Below are 18,432 nucleotides of genomic sequence, written 5' to 3'. Positions count from 1 at the left end.
AGGTCCTTAGGTTCTGGTCATTATTGCGGTCTGTCACTCATGGGGCTCCACTGCTGGGTCTGTCATTGATGCAAGTCTGCTGATGACACTTTGAGACACACCAAGTGCACGAGCAACATCTGACTGCCTGCCACCGACCCAAAGGCGCACCATTGTATTTGTTACATCGTCCGTTAAGTGACCGTTGTGTGTTCATGGCTGTTTGAATGATGAACTTAGAATGACGTACTGACAATACCAGCTTTTTATACCCACAGAATGTTACATTTTATGCCACACTGAGATAATAATATAAGGCACACCTGTACACAATGAGACCATTACATGGAAAACACAACATGAGGTGTGTATCACCCCAATACAATATCGCACAATATCGCAAACTTATCTCAATTTCAACAAACTTGGTTTTATTATTACACTTAATATTATATACAATTCTCACATCTCTTCTGTTTAATATAGCCATAGAATCTACCATAGAATAGAAATACTTTGCCCGGTATTGACTGTAGTGTTGTACAGTCTTGCATTGTTTAGTAGTGTTGTCCACCCCTACTATTGTTATATGTCCTATCATGAATTTTCTTGTATTGCAAAATATATGCAACAAAAACAACAGCAGCAAAAAAAAAAAAAAAAACAATAGCATTATTTGTTGGTGTGCTTTGCCTTTGTTGCCTTTGCCAGAATACAGGACAACTTCCCATGGACTACATACAGTAAATATGTATGTACTGCCAATTTAAGACAACCCCTCACATGCCACACCTACTTTTCAGATTGTTTTAAACATTCTATCACCAAAATCTTTCATGGAAATCTGTCAATAATTAACTTATAGGCATATGACCATTGACAAAAAATTTATCATTCATTAGCAATATGTGGATCATATATCACTGCACCATATCAATTCAGATAACTGTTCATTTGTCCTATTCTCTTTCTAAAAAGGCCTGCCATTGTCTGTATAAGGCAAGTCGAGCTAATTAATATGGAGTGAAAGGGAATAGAAATGCAGTCCAGAAGGTAAGCAAGGCAAGCACATAATCATCAAAACCTGGAAGCTGAATGACTTTCGCGCTGACGTGTAATTACTGCAGGATTTCCCAAGTTCGTGTGGTGAGAGGACAAGCAGGCTGCTGAGCATCAAGCCACGGGGATCTGCGAGAAACGTGCACGCCATGGTGTTACGCAAGAGCTCGCTTTCATCCTCTGAGGGGGCAGACAGTGTGAGGACGCACGGCCAGGCTGCGTTTTTCAAAAGCAGCTCGGAGCGAGAGCCAGTGGGAAGGAAAACAAGCTGATGGAACGTCGACGCCTCACACCCAGGTTCACAATGGGTCATTCCCACCTTTACAAATTTGCTGAGTGAAATGCTGACAGAAAAACCATCTGTTATTCCTACAGGTGTGTCATTACAACATAAATACAGCATATCCTGAAAAGTTTAACAATTTAACAGAGGAAACGCCAGATCGCTCTTGGTATAATAGACTGCCACATGTAGGAAACCTTTACACACACACACTCACACACACACTATATACAGCACAGGCCAAAAGTTTGGACACACCTTCTCATTTAATGTGTTTTCTTTATTTTCATGACCGTTTACATTCGTAGATTCTCACTGAAGGCATCAAAACTATGAATGAACACATGTGGAGTACCAGACGTGCTCTATGGGGTTCAGGTCAGGGGACATTGATGGCCATACCATATGAGGCACTGTGGGTCGAGCTGCGGGTCTCTCATGAACTCTGCCAGTACTTCTGTGTCTTGACACAAGTCTGCTGATGACACTGAGACACAACAAGTTCACAAACAACATCTGACTATCTGCCACTAAGGCGTGCCATGGCCAGGTGACACTGCTTGTCCATTAAGTGACGTTGTGTGTTCATGCCTTGGAATGACTGACTGAAAATATCAGCTTTTTTCAGCTTTCTGAAATTGATGCCACATTGAGAAAGGTTGTCTGTTTTCTCAATGTTGGCCCAATTTGGGGCAGTGGTGCCTAGCGGTTAAGGAAGCGGCCCCGTAATCAGAAGGTTTCCGGTTCGAATCCTGATCTGCCAAGGTACCACTGAGGTGCCACTGAGCACACCCTGCTCCCTAAGGGTGATGTTTGTAAGCAGAGGACATTTTGTTGCGTCACCGTGTGCTGTGCATCACAATGACAATCACTTCACTATAAGGCACACCTGTACACCATTATATGGAAAAACACAAAATGAGGTATCACCCCAATACAATTGCCTCCCTATCCCAAAAATGTCTGAAGTGAAACAAACACTGTATGTATGACGCATGGCCCAGCTTGTAAGGGCGGCTGATCCACAGGAGGAGGAGGGATATTCAAATTTTAACAGAGGACAAAAGTGTGCTTTTCCCACCCGGATTCCTCCACAGGTGAAGCCCAGAAGAGCTGCTCCAGCAAAGAGGCGGTATTCTCCTCATTCCCCCCCTGAGAAACCTCAGCAGCACTTGGGAAATCCCGGAAAGCCGGCGCGCCATCCGGAATAATTTTCTGCTTTGCTGCACTCGGTATTTTGCCCCATTTCCTCCTGCACTTATTCTGCTTCCCCTCGCCGTAACTCAGAAAGAAAAAAATATTTTATTCAGACGCTGCAAGCCAAACACTCTCACACTACAGGGAGGAATGCTGTTATCCAGTAAGGGGAAAAAAATGGGAGGAGCCTGATAACTTCCTCACTCTGGATCATTCAAATCCACGCCAGTCAAACATACTCAAAAACACAGTGCTTCTTTTGCCAGTGCCGGCATGAAAATAGTGCCCCATCTCTCCATGGTACATTTCAGCTTGAACCCTTTTTCTATGTTCTCTTTCTGGTTGACCCTTCAAGAAAATAAGTAGTTAGATGGACGCTCCTCCTGGGGCACCACCATGGTGTGTGGTAAGTTTGAACCTGCAATTTTGCTACCCAACTGGTGCAGGACATTTAAACCTGGAGCAAACCAAGTCCTTCATCTTAAGTGTGATCTAACACTGTGTGATCACAAAAAAACACTCACCACTAGCTCTGAATTCGCTTTGAGGCCAACTTGAACTGCAGTTGGGGAGCAAGTTGGAATATTAGAAACGCGACCGTGGGACAAGAAGGGACCATGATTGACTAAAACACAAATGCTAACTTCTGGCTTCAGAGCACCTCTCCCAATTAAATCTTAAGGGCCACATAAATATTAATGGTGTTCTGCATGGGAGCCCAAATTAAAGTGAAGGTCAGGCAATTTAGAAAACAGAGCTTAAGAGTGTGTGACAGTAAGTTGCCCTTTTCTCTCTTGAACTTGCCACTTCTCCCCTCCCTCATCCAAAACCTCTCCTCGCACATGTATGCAATTTCCTCATCTCTTGTTTGCAACTCGTTCTCTTTCCATCCGTCCTTCCCCAGCTTCAGAACCAGAATAATGAGGCAATTCGGAAGCTGACAGCCACTCACTACGCTGAATCTGCAATTAACACCCACTGCACTTTGTAGTGTAAATGGAGAGGCGTTCAGGAAATGGAGGAAGAGGGAGAGCCCTCAGCCTTCTCCTCACCCATGGGAGACATTCGGAATCATAGGCAGCCGGGTGTAGGGCTGCCTGACTGCTTTGAACAAGGGCCCAATGTCAAGAACGTGACAGGTGGCCCTGAAAAGGCAAACAGAGCCAAAAAAAAAAAAAGAAATACTGATGTGAGCGATTTAAAGATAGATAGATGGATAGATGGATAGATAGATAGATAGATAGATAGATAGATAGATAGATAGATGGATAGATGGATAGATGGATAGATGGATAGATGGATAGATGGATAGATGGATAGATGGATAGATAGATAGATAGATAGATAGATAGATAGATAGATGGATAGATGGATAAATAAATAAATAAATAAATAAGCCCCTAAACTTGCCCACGTCCAACTAGCCCCTCCTAACCTTTCTCTCTTTCGTGGTCATCCTGCCTCTTTATCTTCATCTCCCCACTAGGATAACTACGCCTGACAGGTGAGGTGAAGTGGATGGCACCCCTCTCCCTACGCTTTACAATTGTCTAATTGCTCAACACACATATATTTTTCCCTTCTCTGGCATGAGGAGTAAGGAGCGTTTTTTTCTGTTTGTATTTCATTTATTTGTTTTTTTATTAGTTTTTTTTTTTTATCTTTATTCATTTTTATGTAGGGTATTATCTTAATGATTCATTAAGAAATTCAAAAAAATATTCCTTATTTTTTTTTTAAATTAAAAAGTTTATTAAAAAGTTCCAGTGTGTCTCCCCTGTACTATCTGTATTGAGTTTGAAACTTCAGTATCATGGCAAGCCAGTATGGTCAGGTGTGTGTGTGTGTGTGTGTGTGTGTGTGTGAGATCTACCTGGTTGTTACCAACAGATTGCTGTAGACCACCTACACCCATTCATGAAAATGGTGTTTCCTGCCATCCTGCAAAAAACGTTTCAGGGAGTGGCTTGAGAATGTTGACTTGGCCTCCAAATTCTGTCGGATGTGCTAGAAATATACATCTGACCCACAGACGCACAACCTCACCTTTTTACCCCCTCACAAGGTGGTTTTAATGTAGTGGCTGACTAGACACACAAGACTCATACCTAGCAGGTCCCATTTATTACTTATAGCTCTGCTCAGCTACCCCAGCCATGATGAAATTAGCCATCAGCGGAGCTTTAATGAACTCCTGATTCTCCTGATCCCAGCGTACCTCTGACGCAAAGCGCCGACTCCACACGTTTCACAGCAATAACCGAAAAACCACAGCGTCCTCACTCAACTCTGGCCCAGTTAAAGATTCCTCATAAAATTCATTACATTACTGTACACTGGCCCACACACACCGGCTTATGAAAGCAGGGTGGGTTTGGACCTGCTCAGTGTGAGATGCACGGCGGTGCTGGTGATGAAATCGGTTTCGCGTCAGACGCAAGAGTCGCACCACGCCCCCTGGTGCCTGTCTCTTTTTATCATGTTACAGGGTCGTGTGCGGTGTGCACAATACGGTGCGGTTCAGAGATAGGCATGTGCAGGAATAAAAATCAAAGTGTCCTCGAGTGACAGAGTTTCATGGCGAGTCCGCATCACTTGCATAACTGCTCTGTACTATTGATCAGAGCTGTGAATATTTCTCATGGCTGTCATACACCAGTAATGACACAGAAGTAGTTGTGAAAATGCATGAGGGTGGGTGTGTGTGGGTGTAAATAAGGCACAGTGTGTGTGTTTCTCTCATTCTGGTTTGTGTTCATGTTATGAGAACTGTATTTCTTTTAGAAAAGAATTCTGGCGGATTTCTGGCGAAATAAATACGGACTGAAAGTAGGGGGATTAAATCGTGACTATATCATCCTGTCCAAGAGTATAATCCTTTCTGAAAAACAAACCTGACGTACATTTATAAAACACAAATGACACACTTAATGACACAGGCCCCCATAAAGACGGATATACGTGTGCGTGTCCTCACCAGCGCAAGGCAATTTTGATGGGTGTGGTCAGGCAGGAGGTGAAGAGGTCAGCAGGCAAATCAGGGTTCATGGGCAGCAGCTCCGTGGCGTCACAGGCGGCCAGCTGGATGCAGTTCTTCATGGAGGGAGGGAGGGGCATCTGAGCCAGAGGGTGGTTGGGATTGATGGCTGCCACCTGTTGGGTGAGACAATTTGAAACTTTGCAGAAAAATTGGAACTTGTACTGTGACTAGAACCAAACCATAATGCTGATAATAATAAGTATAGAAAATAATCTACTAAATCTATCAAAAAGTATTTGATGACTACTCAAGTACTGAGAAACTGTTAGATATTAACATGTTATTTATTTTTTTAGATATAATGTAGAAATATATATTTTTTAAATTATAAATTGCAAAACACAACAGTCCTTTTCACAACAAACATTGGACTTTTTTTTTTTTTTTTTTTAAACATTAAGAAGAACTATGTGAAGGGTACATGAAGCAGCTCCACTTTTAGATCCAAATAAGCCAATAAGAGGACCGGAAAGAACAAGCAGGTCTAACAGCTGCGTAACGCCGCTGCACAGCCAACAAAACCTACAGAGGGAAGTGAGATTACACAGTAAAAGCCAGGAATGAGGTTGGTAGGGGCATTTCCAGGAAAGCTGGGAAGTGCACAGCGGGCTGCCGGCGTTGCCTGGAACAGGCTGTTCAAACAGCCCTCCGGGGTTATCGCTGTGCACCGCAGGCCCAGCATAAAAAAAAAAATCCCACCATCACGTCAGGGCAGCTTCTGAGCTCTGGACTTTAATCTCTCACAATAACCTCTATGTCAGGGCATCCAGTGTTAGAATGAACCCATTCGTGAATGATAATGCATTACCAAGGCTGGACAACCCAATACAAATTTTAATACCACTGTTATTTAGACATAACTGTTTATAACGGGGTAACAAAATGATCAGTTGTTGAGATTAGTAAATTCACTACAGAGAATACACAAAGGATCAAACAAGGTAATGCTTTCATTACTACAAGTAAAATAAATTATCCCAACGGTGTTACCGCTGTTATGATAATTTGTGTTTATGTCCATGTGCACCACGGGAAGAAAGGAGGAGAGAGGATCTTGTTGTCATTGTTGCCATATTGGGCATATTTAAATGTGATTAACCCAAATGTCTATTTACCACCACATTAGTGTTTCCCATATTAAGAATGTCCAATGTCACCTGAAGCATATGGACAAAACTTTATATATTATTTTTGTAATATATATTTTCTCACACTATACATATACACACATGTACATATACCCTATTTTTCTACATTTTTAAATTTCACAAACTTATTAATATCCTTTTGCCAAATTTCACTTAATATAATTTTCAGAGTCCTTAATTTAGTATGTGGCTGCCAGGGAGGAATGATACCTGCACAAGAAAATTCCTACTCTGGTACATGATCAATGTCTGCCTGGATGCCGTTGCTTAGGAACAGATGGATTTTGATCTAGTCATTCTTTACATGATGCAGCTGCTATGCAAACAACCTCCCATGTGCCAAAATCTTCTGTAAACCCTTCGTCGGATGAAGGCCATGGCTGCGTCGGATGAGTCACGCTGCAACATACGCCTCCGCACACACCCCCACACACACGTGTCCTGGGAGTGACTGTTCAGAATATCTGTGTGTGATATACTGTGGTTTATCAATGGCACTGGAGTAAATTTGCAACCATAATTTACACAACCAATTCATGCCACACGCTGAAAGGACAAATAGCTGGAGCATTTGGACAAATGCCATGAATACAAATCTGGACAATGAAATCCGCCAAATTTTTGGGACCTTCCAAGCGTCCCAGAAAGAGTGACATTTGTTCATGGTTCTGTTTTCTCACAATTTAATTTAATAGAACAAGATGCAAAAATACAAGTCATAAAATGTTTGGGAACACCTCTTAAATTTTTTAACATGCATCACAACAAACAGGTGCATAAATTTAGGCACCCCAACAGAGAATTTACATAAATTCTCCTTTTGCAAATATAACAGCCTAAAGATGGCTCCTAGAGCCAATGAAAGTTCGCTGGGTTCTAGATGAAGGATTTTTTTACATTTCTTCCATACAAAATCTCTCGGGTTCAGTTCATTGTGATGGCTGCTGAGCATGGACAGCCTGCTTCAAATCATTCTATAGATTTCCGATGAAATTCAAGTCAGGGGACAGTGATGGCCATTCCAAAACATTGTGCTTCTCCCTTCGCATGATCGACTTTGTAAATTTTCAGTCGAGTTAAAGATAATTATCCTGTTGATAATTACACCTGCATAACTTCAATTTTGTGACTGTTGCTTGAACATCAGACCATCGACTTTTAACAAGGTGTCTGACCTAATCACAGTGAACAATGAACAGTCTATGCGGGGCCAGTTCAGCTCCTCCAACCACAGTGTCCATCTGTCCCACGTTATACATTACGACTTTCCAGGCTCTGCTTTTTTATGAGAGACGCGTCCTTCTTCCCAGTGCACTGTGATGGTAGATTACAACTTTTAATACTCACAATAGCTAATTTATGATGCAATGTTACATCCATAAATTAAACTGTATGATTCAGAATAAATATGACATCAGAGCCAAGATGAACAATGAATTATGCAAAACATGCATGCATATTAAAATATGAGCATATGAGTAATATAACAAAATACCATGCCAATCACAGTATCTGTGTTGTTCACCCGGGAACTCATGGTACAATTACATTTCGGCAAAGATATATATTAAACATTATATAATATATTAAATATGAGTGACACTAATTCATAAGCAGATTCCTGGGAGAATGCCAAAAGCATAAAATAATAGACACACACACACAGCTGCTGGCAGCTCAAACACAGGAGGCTGCTGTTCAGTGTAAGACTCATCAGCCATTTATTCATTATTCATAAGCTCCAAAGAGCATAAACAAACACACAAACAAACACACACACACACACACACACACAGGTGCTGAAGCATAAAAAAGGGTTCAGTCTTCCAGCCTGCACAAAACTATAGTTAGTACCTCTTCACAATAAATGGTGGGGACTGGGAGGGAGAGCAATATGAATTATGGAGCTACAGTTCATAGGAACAACTTCTGTAAATGGGAAGCTGCACAATACATGAACAAATTATAAATGTTCCTTTTTAATCATCATCATTGTTATTGTGCGTGTGTGTGCGTGTAATGCTCTGACGTCAAATGAAACCATCAGTATTAATAGTTGAATGTAGTTATCATGTAAATAATTAACATATTACTGTATTTTGCAATTGCACAAAAAAACATATAGTATAGTAATTTATTAGCCATAATTTGTTGAAATTGATGGACCATAGGTTGTTCAGTACAGAATACACAGACATCGCCATCTAGTGGTGATTCCATATACAACACCAAACACCGCAATTTGGCAACATGCTTCGAAAAGCTTGCCTGACAAGCCCCTCTGTGAAGTGAAGTGAAATCATCCAAAATGAGGAATGAAGGGTCTAGGTGTCTCAGCTCAAAATAAATAAGTGAATTATATATAGATAATCTGATTAATGCTGCATACTCATTAAGTAGATGCATTACCTAGAGAACACTTATAGATACTGGGTGGTGGGGGTGTTCGATGAGCACTTTACAGCACTTTAACAACATATCCGGACATATCGGCTCCACGTTTCTCTCTTGTTATCTCGTTCCTTTCACACTTCCTCTCCGTGTGGCATAAGCCCTTAATCCCCCACTGCGATGAACACCTCGGGATGTTCTTTGAAGCTTTAATTTCAACCTGGCCTTGGCCGTTTTTGTTCAGTGAAGAGTAAAGGCTTAGGAGGCGCATGAAATACTCTACTGTCAACTGTCAACTGTAAGCCAACTCATTCTGGAATTCAGTGCTGTTAGATCATAAAACTTTTTTCATCCAAGATCTTGGGCATTAGATGGTTTCGGGATTGTTGAATTCCTAGTAATCTAATTCTAATCACCCCCCTCCACCCCAACTTGGCACTGTTTTCTCCCAAACACATAATCCACTAGTGCTGCATGATTAATCTAATCGCAATCGTAATCGCGATGTCAGTCTGTGCGATAAAATAAACGCAAAAATCTGCGATTTAAATGTGACGTGTTTGGTCACATGACTTTCGATTTGGTTCAATGGAGACCTCAGATTTGTGATTCGCATAGACATATGGGTACACGTACGTCAACGTCGCCTCCATATTGCGATAGGCTCTGCTGTGGTTTGAAGCATATACATGCCTATGGAGAGAAGTGCATAAAAATTCCTCACTCTTGTGCTGCTTGGGGCTGTACAAACCGCTGTACGCTCCAAACCAGATCCCGGGGGATTACATTTCATAGGTAATCCCCCCAATTGTTTTGAATATATTTGGCCATTATAAAATCCCATTTTATAAGTCTTAACCTTAGCTAAGCTAGGCTACGCTAGAGAAGCTATGCATTCCTGTGTTCAATTCAACCTCCAAACAACGTTTTGGCTAAACTTAGGCATTAACTATTTAGACTGTTCTTAGCTGTTTAGTTTGAAGGCTTCCTAAAGAAATTTACCTCAGTTTACAAATCTTAACCTTAGCTAAGCTAGCAAAGTTATGCATCCCTGTGTTCAAGTCAGCCTCCAAACGACGTTTTGGTTAAACGTAAGAACTATAATACGGGATTTTATAATGGCCAAATATAATCAAAACAGTTGTTTAGCCTTACCAGGGTTTGTCGTTCGACAGTAATGTTTTTTTAAAGTAAAGACTTTTTTGTGATTATTTAATTTTGTAGAATATTGTATTTTGAAAGCACTGGGCATTTCAAGTTGATATAAGTAGTTTGTATGTTTCATTTGAAATTAAACATTTCACTATTAGTAATTTGTATGCGCCTTTTCAATGATATACAAGCAAGTGTCCTTTATCATATCGCATATCGCAATATTGATCTCAATAATTGCAATATGTCTTTTTCCCCAAATCGTGCAGCCCTATAATCCACCATGCTTACAAAATGATAAAATTGAGAACAGTGCCTGCTATAACAATATTGATGACAAAAGCCGAGATCTTCACTAGTGCGAGTAGCCACTGCAACCCCTCCACCCCTTTTTTCCAACACCTCTAAAGACCCAGAAGATGAACTTTGATGATAACAAAGTTTTAAAAAAAGAGTTTTCGCAGGCCTACCTCTAGCTCTTGCTCTCTTTGCAGCGCAAACTGTTTGAAGGACTTGACGATGATGCCGGCGTTGGAGCAGTCATAGACGAAGATCGAGGGGCTTCCCATCCAGGTTTGAAGGTCGTAGATGGACAGAGGGATATACTGAGTATAGTTCTGAAAATTAGAGACAAAAAAGGAAGAAAGAAGGGTCACAACACCTGCCAAACTCTACATGGTCTTTAATCAAAGACAACAAAAAGAGTATTGAAATGCCCACTGAGCCAGCCCTGGGGAGCAGCAGGCCACTAGATCTTTCCTCTCCAGAACAATGTCCTTCACAAGTGAAAGGAACAGAAAAATAAACTAGGAGGACGCTGTGCTGGAATTGGTGAGTGATGATAATGGGTTGTGGAGCCTAGGCGGGTGCCACAGACTTGTAGGCTCTTCCCATTAAAAGCAGAAATGCGTGCACATGGGAAGAAAATTCACAGCCACTTCCAGGACAGCGAAGTGAAGTGATTGTCACTTGTGATACACAGCACAACACATGGTGCACACAGTGAAATATGTCCTCTGCATTAAACCCATCACCCTGAGTGAGCAGTGGGCAGCCATAACAGGTGCCCAGGGAGACGGCGCTTTGCTCAGTGGCACCTCAGTGGCACCTTGGCAGATCGGGATTCAAAACGGGAACCTTCTGATTACGGGGCCGCTTCCTTAACCGCTAGGCCACCACTGCCCCAAAATATCAGGGGAGAGTGCAAACGCAGTCCCCCACTACCAGATATTATGCAGTCAAAATTCCCCACATTTGGGGAATTCGCAGGGGTCAGCACAGCCAAAGTGGCCTATCTATCTAGAGTAGAAGGCCAGCAGCATCTCTACTTCCTGCGGAGGCTGAGGAATGCAATCCTCACCACCTTCTATAGAATAACCATTGTGAGCATTCTGACCAGCTGCATCACTGTCTGGTTTGGAAACTGCACCATAACGGACCGCAAGACCCTACAGCAAATTGTGAGGACAGCTGAGATGATCATTGGAGTCTCTCTTCCCTCCATAATGGACACTTACCTATTCATACACCCACTGCTAGTTTCTTCCCACAGGCCATCAGACACCTGAACACTCAGGGACTTTCCACTCTGGACTGACACACACAGACATACACACACTCGAACTACCTCTGTTATATTGTAATATCTTATCTTTTGCACTATTTTACTTTGCACATTTTTATTCATTTCACTAGTTTAGTGATGTCTGTCTCATTGTTGTCTACATGTTTTTTGTTGAATTCTTGCACGGCCTGTGTCCCGCTTGCACTTTATGTAGCCCAGTTTGTGTCGCTCATGTGCACTTGTCAGTATGTAACTTTGTTTAATCATTCAAACGTTACATGTAGCACAAGGTTCCAGAGAAACGTTATTTCATTTCACTATGTAACTTCAACTTCAACATGATAGTCAGGAGAATCCAATCAAACCTGCAGACCTCCTGACTGTTTGCGCCAACAGAAATTAAGCATTTCTCACAAATAGAAGATTTTATATACATTGGTGTCAAGTTACAGTCTGCAAGATGGTTTCATAATTTAATGATTTCACATTAGGATGGATGTTGTGCAATACATCAACTCAAAGGCCAACTCACTTTAAATGTCTAATTAAGACATTTTTTAATAATTGGTTTGAAGAGCTGAAGAATTGCACAAGGTATCTTCCAAATGTTCCAGGTATTTAAAAAAATGTCTTCAGTTTCTTCTGAAAACCTCATAAATCAGAGAATTGCCTAAAGGGGGAGCTCCAGTATCCCAATAACCTGCTCAGCATCAAATCCCCTCCACACACACTTTGTGGGTATAGAACCATACAAGACTGTCCACATTCAGAAACGTATTTACAAGTGCACATATATGGGTTAACTGATCATCAGCACTATTTATTAAGGCTCAGGGTGTGTGTTTGGTACCTTGTTGAAGACCCAGATCTCGCCGTTGACTGTGGGTCGGGGAACGCCGTGCCCATTGTAATGGAAGAGAACACGTTCCTCTTTGGCATTGCGTCGGAGCGAAGTGCAGAGCTTCTTCACCTCGTCCACGGTGGGGTCCAGACTCTGCTTGTAACGGGCCTGAGAGAGAAGAAGAGGAATTTCATGTTACAAGAAGAGGAAGAGAAAAAGGGCAACTAAAATGACCAACTTAGTTGTACTGCTCCACAAATCAATCACCACTTGCTTCTAAAGGGAGAATAGAGATCTGAGTCTGTATAAATCTGCATCTGAACATTTGCAGGTAACGACTGCAGAACCCACTGTCGGCATCAATTAAAAATTATAATGAAACACTCATTACATTCTGCGGGATCGCCAACATGTCTGACCAATCACCTTGAGGTTTTATGAGGAGGCTGCTAGGGAAATGAATCAGAACAAGGCCAACGATTTAGTTTACAAAAGGCCTGTACTGATATACAGACATCCTGGGAAGTGCTGTGGCATGGACTGAAAATTAGAAAACAGATTGAAAGCAGCAGGTCGTTATTAGAGGCACAATGTCACAATGGGCCTGTGTCCATAGCGGTGTCCCCAAGGCTCTATAATTAGGCCATTATTGTACAGCAAGCTTGTGAAATTTGCTGATGACTGATGAAGGTTTGAGCTGTAGCAGATTCTGAAGCAGCAACTGAGAAGCTACAGCAGGATCTCTGTCAAATAAAAAACTGGTCCGATAATTGGCAGATGAAATTTAATTTGGTCAAATAAAAAAAAAAAATAAACATACAGGAAGCAAAATGGAGCCCTCTTGTTAGTTCCTTTCCTATGTTCCTTTGTTAGGAAAAGTGCATCCAGAGCACTTGCATTTGCACACCTTACATTTACATTTACGGCATTTGGCCCTTATCCAGAGCGACTTACAACGTGCTTTCAAGTTACCATCGAAGAGGAGATCAATTCCGGTTCACTAGGATCCCAACTATGAATACAATCTTTTTATTCACTCTGTACACAAGTTCAACAATAAGAAAGTTACAAGTTAATCTAAATATTCTTTAAATAGGAAGGTCTTGAGCTGTCGTTTGAAAGTGCTCAGTGAGTGAGCTGTTCTGACCTCGAGGGGAAGTTCATTCCACCACCGAGGGGCCAAGACAGAGAAGAGTCTAGATGAGTGATTTCCTTTTACCTTTAGAGATGGAGGGACCAGGCGAGCAGTACTGGAGGCTCGGAGTGTACGAGGTGCAGTGTGAGGTGTAATAAGGGCTGTGAGGTAGGATGGTGTTACTCCATGTTTGGCTTTGTAGGCCAGCATCAGTATTTTGAACCTGATGCGTGCAGCTACTGGGAGCCAGTGGAGGGAACGTAGTGGTAGACCAGCTAGAAGGGAGTTGCAGTAATCCAGTCTTGAGATTACTAAGGACTGAACCAGTAGTTGGGTGGCCTGGGATAACAGATAAGGGCGGATTTGTCTGATATTGTAGAGAAGGAATCTACATGAGCGGGAAAGATTGCTGATGTGAGTCGAGAAGGAGAGTTGGTTGTCTGTTGTTATGCCAAGGTTGCGGGCTGTTGCAGAAGGAGAGAGCTGCGAGTTGTCTGGGTAAATAGCAAGATCCTGATGACACCTTCACCCTACCTGTTACACATATTTTATGTTAAAAACATAAAAGTGTAATATTTGGTTATGTTTGCAATATTTGCATATTGGTTTAATGTATACTTGCAATATTTGCAATATTGAGGTCTATAGCAGTCGCTAAAGCATTTCACTGCATAGCATACCATGCATGACTGTGTATGTGACAAATAAAAAATGAAAATGCACTGTGTGAAACAGACATTTCAAGAAAGAAACTATAATGAGAGATACAGGGTCAGTCGGAACATGTGTCAGCAGCAGACAGGCAAGCAGGCAGGCAGGAAGGCCGGATAAACCAAGAGAGCTGGAGTGTATCATGTGTCGAAGCCAAATGGACAGCACAGAAATGAAAACCACCTCAGCTGAAACGCAGCTCATTCACAGAGATGTCTTCTCCTCACTGTGAAGGAGGAAGGAGGATGGAAGAAACCAGATGAAACAGGTTTCTGGAAACTCATCTCAAGACTTTCCCGGCTGTTAGGTCCTCCTGACATGCACATTATTTTATTAATATAGTTCAGACATTGCTGTCCTAAAATGATCTATTAGCATTTCATCAGTGCGTTTAATTTAATGACGTCTGTCATTATAACTTTTGAGGATCAAAATACAAGCCTTATTTAATCTTATCACTTGTCAACTAGTTTGAACATTAATCAGATGTGGTTCTTATATATCAAAGAATATAGGGAAAACTTCCAATAAGTCATCTAGTATTTTCCTCATTTATTGCTGATCATTTGGAGAACTTTCAGATTAGCACACACTGTACCTGAATAGGAATGGATGAGAAGGAACAATTAAGGATGCTATGATCGATCAGCCACTGATTGTTTTCTGCTGATATCTGTTTTAAATAATTTGTTGTGTGCACTCTATTAAATGTTGACTAAATTATGCAAATAATCTACATTTCTGCATACATTGCTGCATACAACATAAGAGTATCCTTTTAAAGGAATCACTGCCACCAGCTTCAAAAAGTTTCAAACAGACAATGTGTCAGACAATTTAATACCACAAACTTTCGAGGCCGAATTCAATTTTGTCTTTAATAAAATTATTCAATTAGTCTCAATAATTGTCCCAATGGGACAAGAAAAGAATGCTTTTTGTGATTGAGTTTTTATTATGAGAACAGTGTTCTATAATTTACGAGAAATTGCTGAGAACAGATATTTAGATGACCAATATGTTGAAAATGAAGCAAATCACAGCAGTTTTGGGAGCGACTTTACTGAACAATCAAAAATTTAGTTCTGGGCAGCACAAATAATTATACACCAGATTCTTCACCGAAAAAAGCACAGATAACTAGCAAGCGATTCTTTTTTTACCTTTATCTATATTAAATGTACTGTAAACTCTGAGGACACCTCCGGCCAGTAAACAACCCCCAATGTGAAACATTTTGAACGACTCCTTACAACGACATATAGATCTTTTGTGTCCTTCAGCATTACCTAATAAGATTATGGACTGTTAAGTGTGTGTATTGCTCATCAAACTCACTCATCTCTAGCTGTCTCTCCAGCTGGTGCGAGCGTGTCCGGCCTGAGAGGCGCCTGCACAGTAAGCTCTTATGTAATCGCACAGCAAGTGTGTGTGTGTGTGTGTGTGTGTGTGTGTGTAACTGTGCGAGTGAGCAGTGTTCTTTTGTCAGTGAATCATCATTAGGCACGCTGAAAAAGTGCATCACGCCACCGGAGATGGCATTTCAAACACAACAGCTTTGGTGAATACAGTGCAGCACTTGCCAGATTACTTCATATAAACCCACGAGGTGCATGAAAAGCCTTGAAACATGGCTTCACAAAAAGGATCCACAAAAAAAATCAGATTTGCAGAGAACTTCTTTTGGTGGTTTGGTTGGGAACAAAGGCAGGTCCAAAAACTTTTATTGCTTCCTCACTGCAGTCTGTGCATAGACTCATTTTCAAACCCACACTGCTTACAACCTTCATTATTAAACATAATTAAACATAATTTACATATGAGGATAATTAAACTGAAGGTGGAGTGAACGTGGTCCTCAAGAGAAAAATCCAGTCCACTATACAACAGCGGCAAAGACAAAAACTAATAAAATTAGGGACCTTTGGAAAACCCTTTATTGTCTTGGGTGATCTTAACTTCTATTTAAATCTTAGCTAAATAGAAAAAATGCCATCTTTCTGAGAGACAAAAATTGTCCTGTTTCCATGGAAATTGCATGCAGGAAATGAACCAAACAATTTTCAAGGTTTTGCTAGATTCATTCTGATTCAGAAAGCCTGAGCAACACCATGGCTGCAACACAAGCTCGGTTATTATTAATAAAGGCACAAAGTGTTTCACGGGCAATGGTGAAGATTTCATCACCAGCGAAGGAAAACTAAATAAGTGAATTGAATATTTACACCCATCCAAAGATGAAAATGGTCTTCATGGTAAAGTGCATGATAGGTACCATGAGTTGAACCTAAATCCTCTTGAATCAGTAAAAATCCATTTTAATTATCAACATCTTTCCTTTTCAGCCTACATAAATATTACAATCCAACGAGGAAAGAAAAAAGCGCAAAAGTGCCTTCCTCCAACCACAACCACGAAGGCATCTGATTATTTAAAACAAGGTTAAGTAAGCACTCAGCAATTTTAAAAGGCTCAAAGTGAGACATCAGATATCATCTGAGAGGGAAAATTGAGCTCCAGTTGCTTATAAGCTCTGGATAAAGAGCGGCAGAGAGGGGAGGTAACTGAATAAAGGCAACCGAAGAACCAGACAGTGGGAGAATGGGGTGTGTGGGCATGTATTTATATGGTATTATAGACCAAATGTCCCCACAAAACTGGAGACGAGACTGGGGAAAGCGATCATCCCCATAAGGTGAAATTGGTTGTTTTTAAAAGCAAAAGGTGTTTCTGGTTATGTTTAGGGCTAAGGTTACACTCTGGTAGACACTGAGGATATTTATAGATTTATAGCAGATTAAGTCCCCATAAAGCTATAAAAAAAAGTGTGTATCAGAGAATTGCCTAAAGGGGGAGCTCCAGTATCCCAATAACCTGCTCAGCATCAAATCCCCTCCACTACCTGCTGCATCGTTCCCCCTCACTCTTCTCTTATTTCAATCTCTGTGACATGTCTCCACTCCAACGGTTCTGCACTTTCATACTCATCACCCCTTTTTCAAGGAGAGAGTAGAGCATTTGAGAGAAAGCACACAAGTCCCTCCTGTCAATCATCGAGCTGTAAATACTGACTCTGACTCTACTCCTTGGACAGCAGTCCATTTATCACCATGCCCAGCACCTTCACACACTTCAGAAAGTGCAAAACGTGCAAAACTTGGCAAAAGAAAGGGGGCCGTAAGGGTTGGGGCTTGTTTGAAAGAAGCGGGTTTTCTGGAACACACTGGAAAACCTATCGATTCCCCCGACCACAACTGGGTCACCTGAGTAGAAAAGGTTTCTGCGGTCAATGCGTACAATCGAAACAAAAGTGACAACAAGAATTCATTGATAGCATTTCAACCGCCAAGAACATCAGCTGCTCACAATGGTCTGGAGGATGAAGTCATCGAACAAACGGCAAGGTGGTGTGTGCTTAGACAGAACTTTAGATTTTGGGATTTTTTATTCCTCCATTTTTACAAAACAAGAAGCAACTTTCAACGGAGATGTGATGCAGCTAAACTAGTCACCATTTTGCTAGCTAATGCCTTTATGTTGGATTTTTATTTAACTGCCGCTTGAATTAAATTTGCTAAAGATGATTCGTTAATCTTTCCCGTGGCAACACTGTGTGTTGACTTGCGGCCTTGAGAATTAAACTCTATCATTTAGCATGTACAGCAACCAATTAAGCATACATCATGCGGAGCTTAAATTATATGATTCACCCGGGAGGAATAAATACATGCTATTTTATCTGATCGAATAACTGGTGTAGTATTTGGAAGGACCTAATGAGTTTATAAGTATATTTCCATAATTACCGATGTACTTGACGGTAAATAGCAATGATAAATGATGCAAGTGATGCTGATGATCTCTAGTTCTCAGACTCCTCTGCCTTGACGACTAAACTCTGTCAAAAACTACACAAATTGTTTGTTCCATGA

General features: G+C 41.2%; 1 protein-coding gene and 1 pseudogene across 6 annotated transcripts in view; both read right to left on the bottom strand.

Annotated features, from left to right (window-relative positions):
• rptor (regulatory associated protein of MTOR, complex 1) overlaps window positions 1–18,432 on the bottom strand; it is a 116,054-nt gene that overhangs the window by 61,467 nt on the left and 36,155 nt on the right. For 5 of the 6 annotated variants that reach the window (XM_028972734.1, XM_028972733.1, XM_028972736.1 and 2 more), the window contains exons 5-7: window positions 12,664–12,822; window positions 10,720–10,866; window positions 5,496–5,671 (exon numbers count right to left, since the gene is read on the bottom strand). In XM_028972734.1, coding sequence (XP_028828567.1) covers window positions 5,496–5,671; window positions 10,720–10,866; window positions 12,664–12,822 — 482 coding nt within the window. Of the gene's footprint in view, window positions 1–5,495; window positions 5,672–10,719; window positions 10,867–12,663; window positions 12,823–15,838; window positions 15,888–18,432 lie in introns of those variants that run through there. The other variant, XM_028972739.1, reaches the window with a different exon arrangement.
• Window positions 11,443–11,584, bottom strand: LOC114787265 (uncharacterized; annotated as a pseudogene).

Source organism: Denticeps clupeoides, chromosome 3, assembly GCF_900700375.1.
Source record: "Denticeps clupeoides chromosome 3, fDenClu1.1, whole genome shotgun sequence".
NCBI lineage: Eukaryota > Metazoa > Chordata > Actinopteri > Clupeiformes > Denticipitidae > Denticeps > Denticeps clupeoides.
Note: the sequence above shows the minus strand (reverse complement) of the source record. Positions and strands in the feature narration are given on the sequence as shown.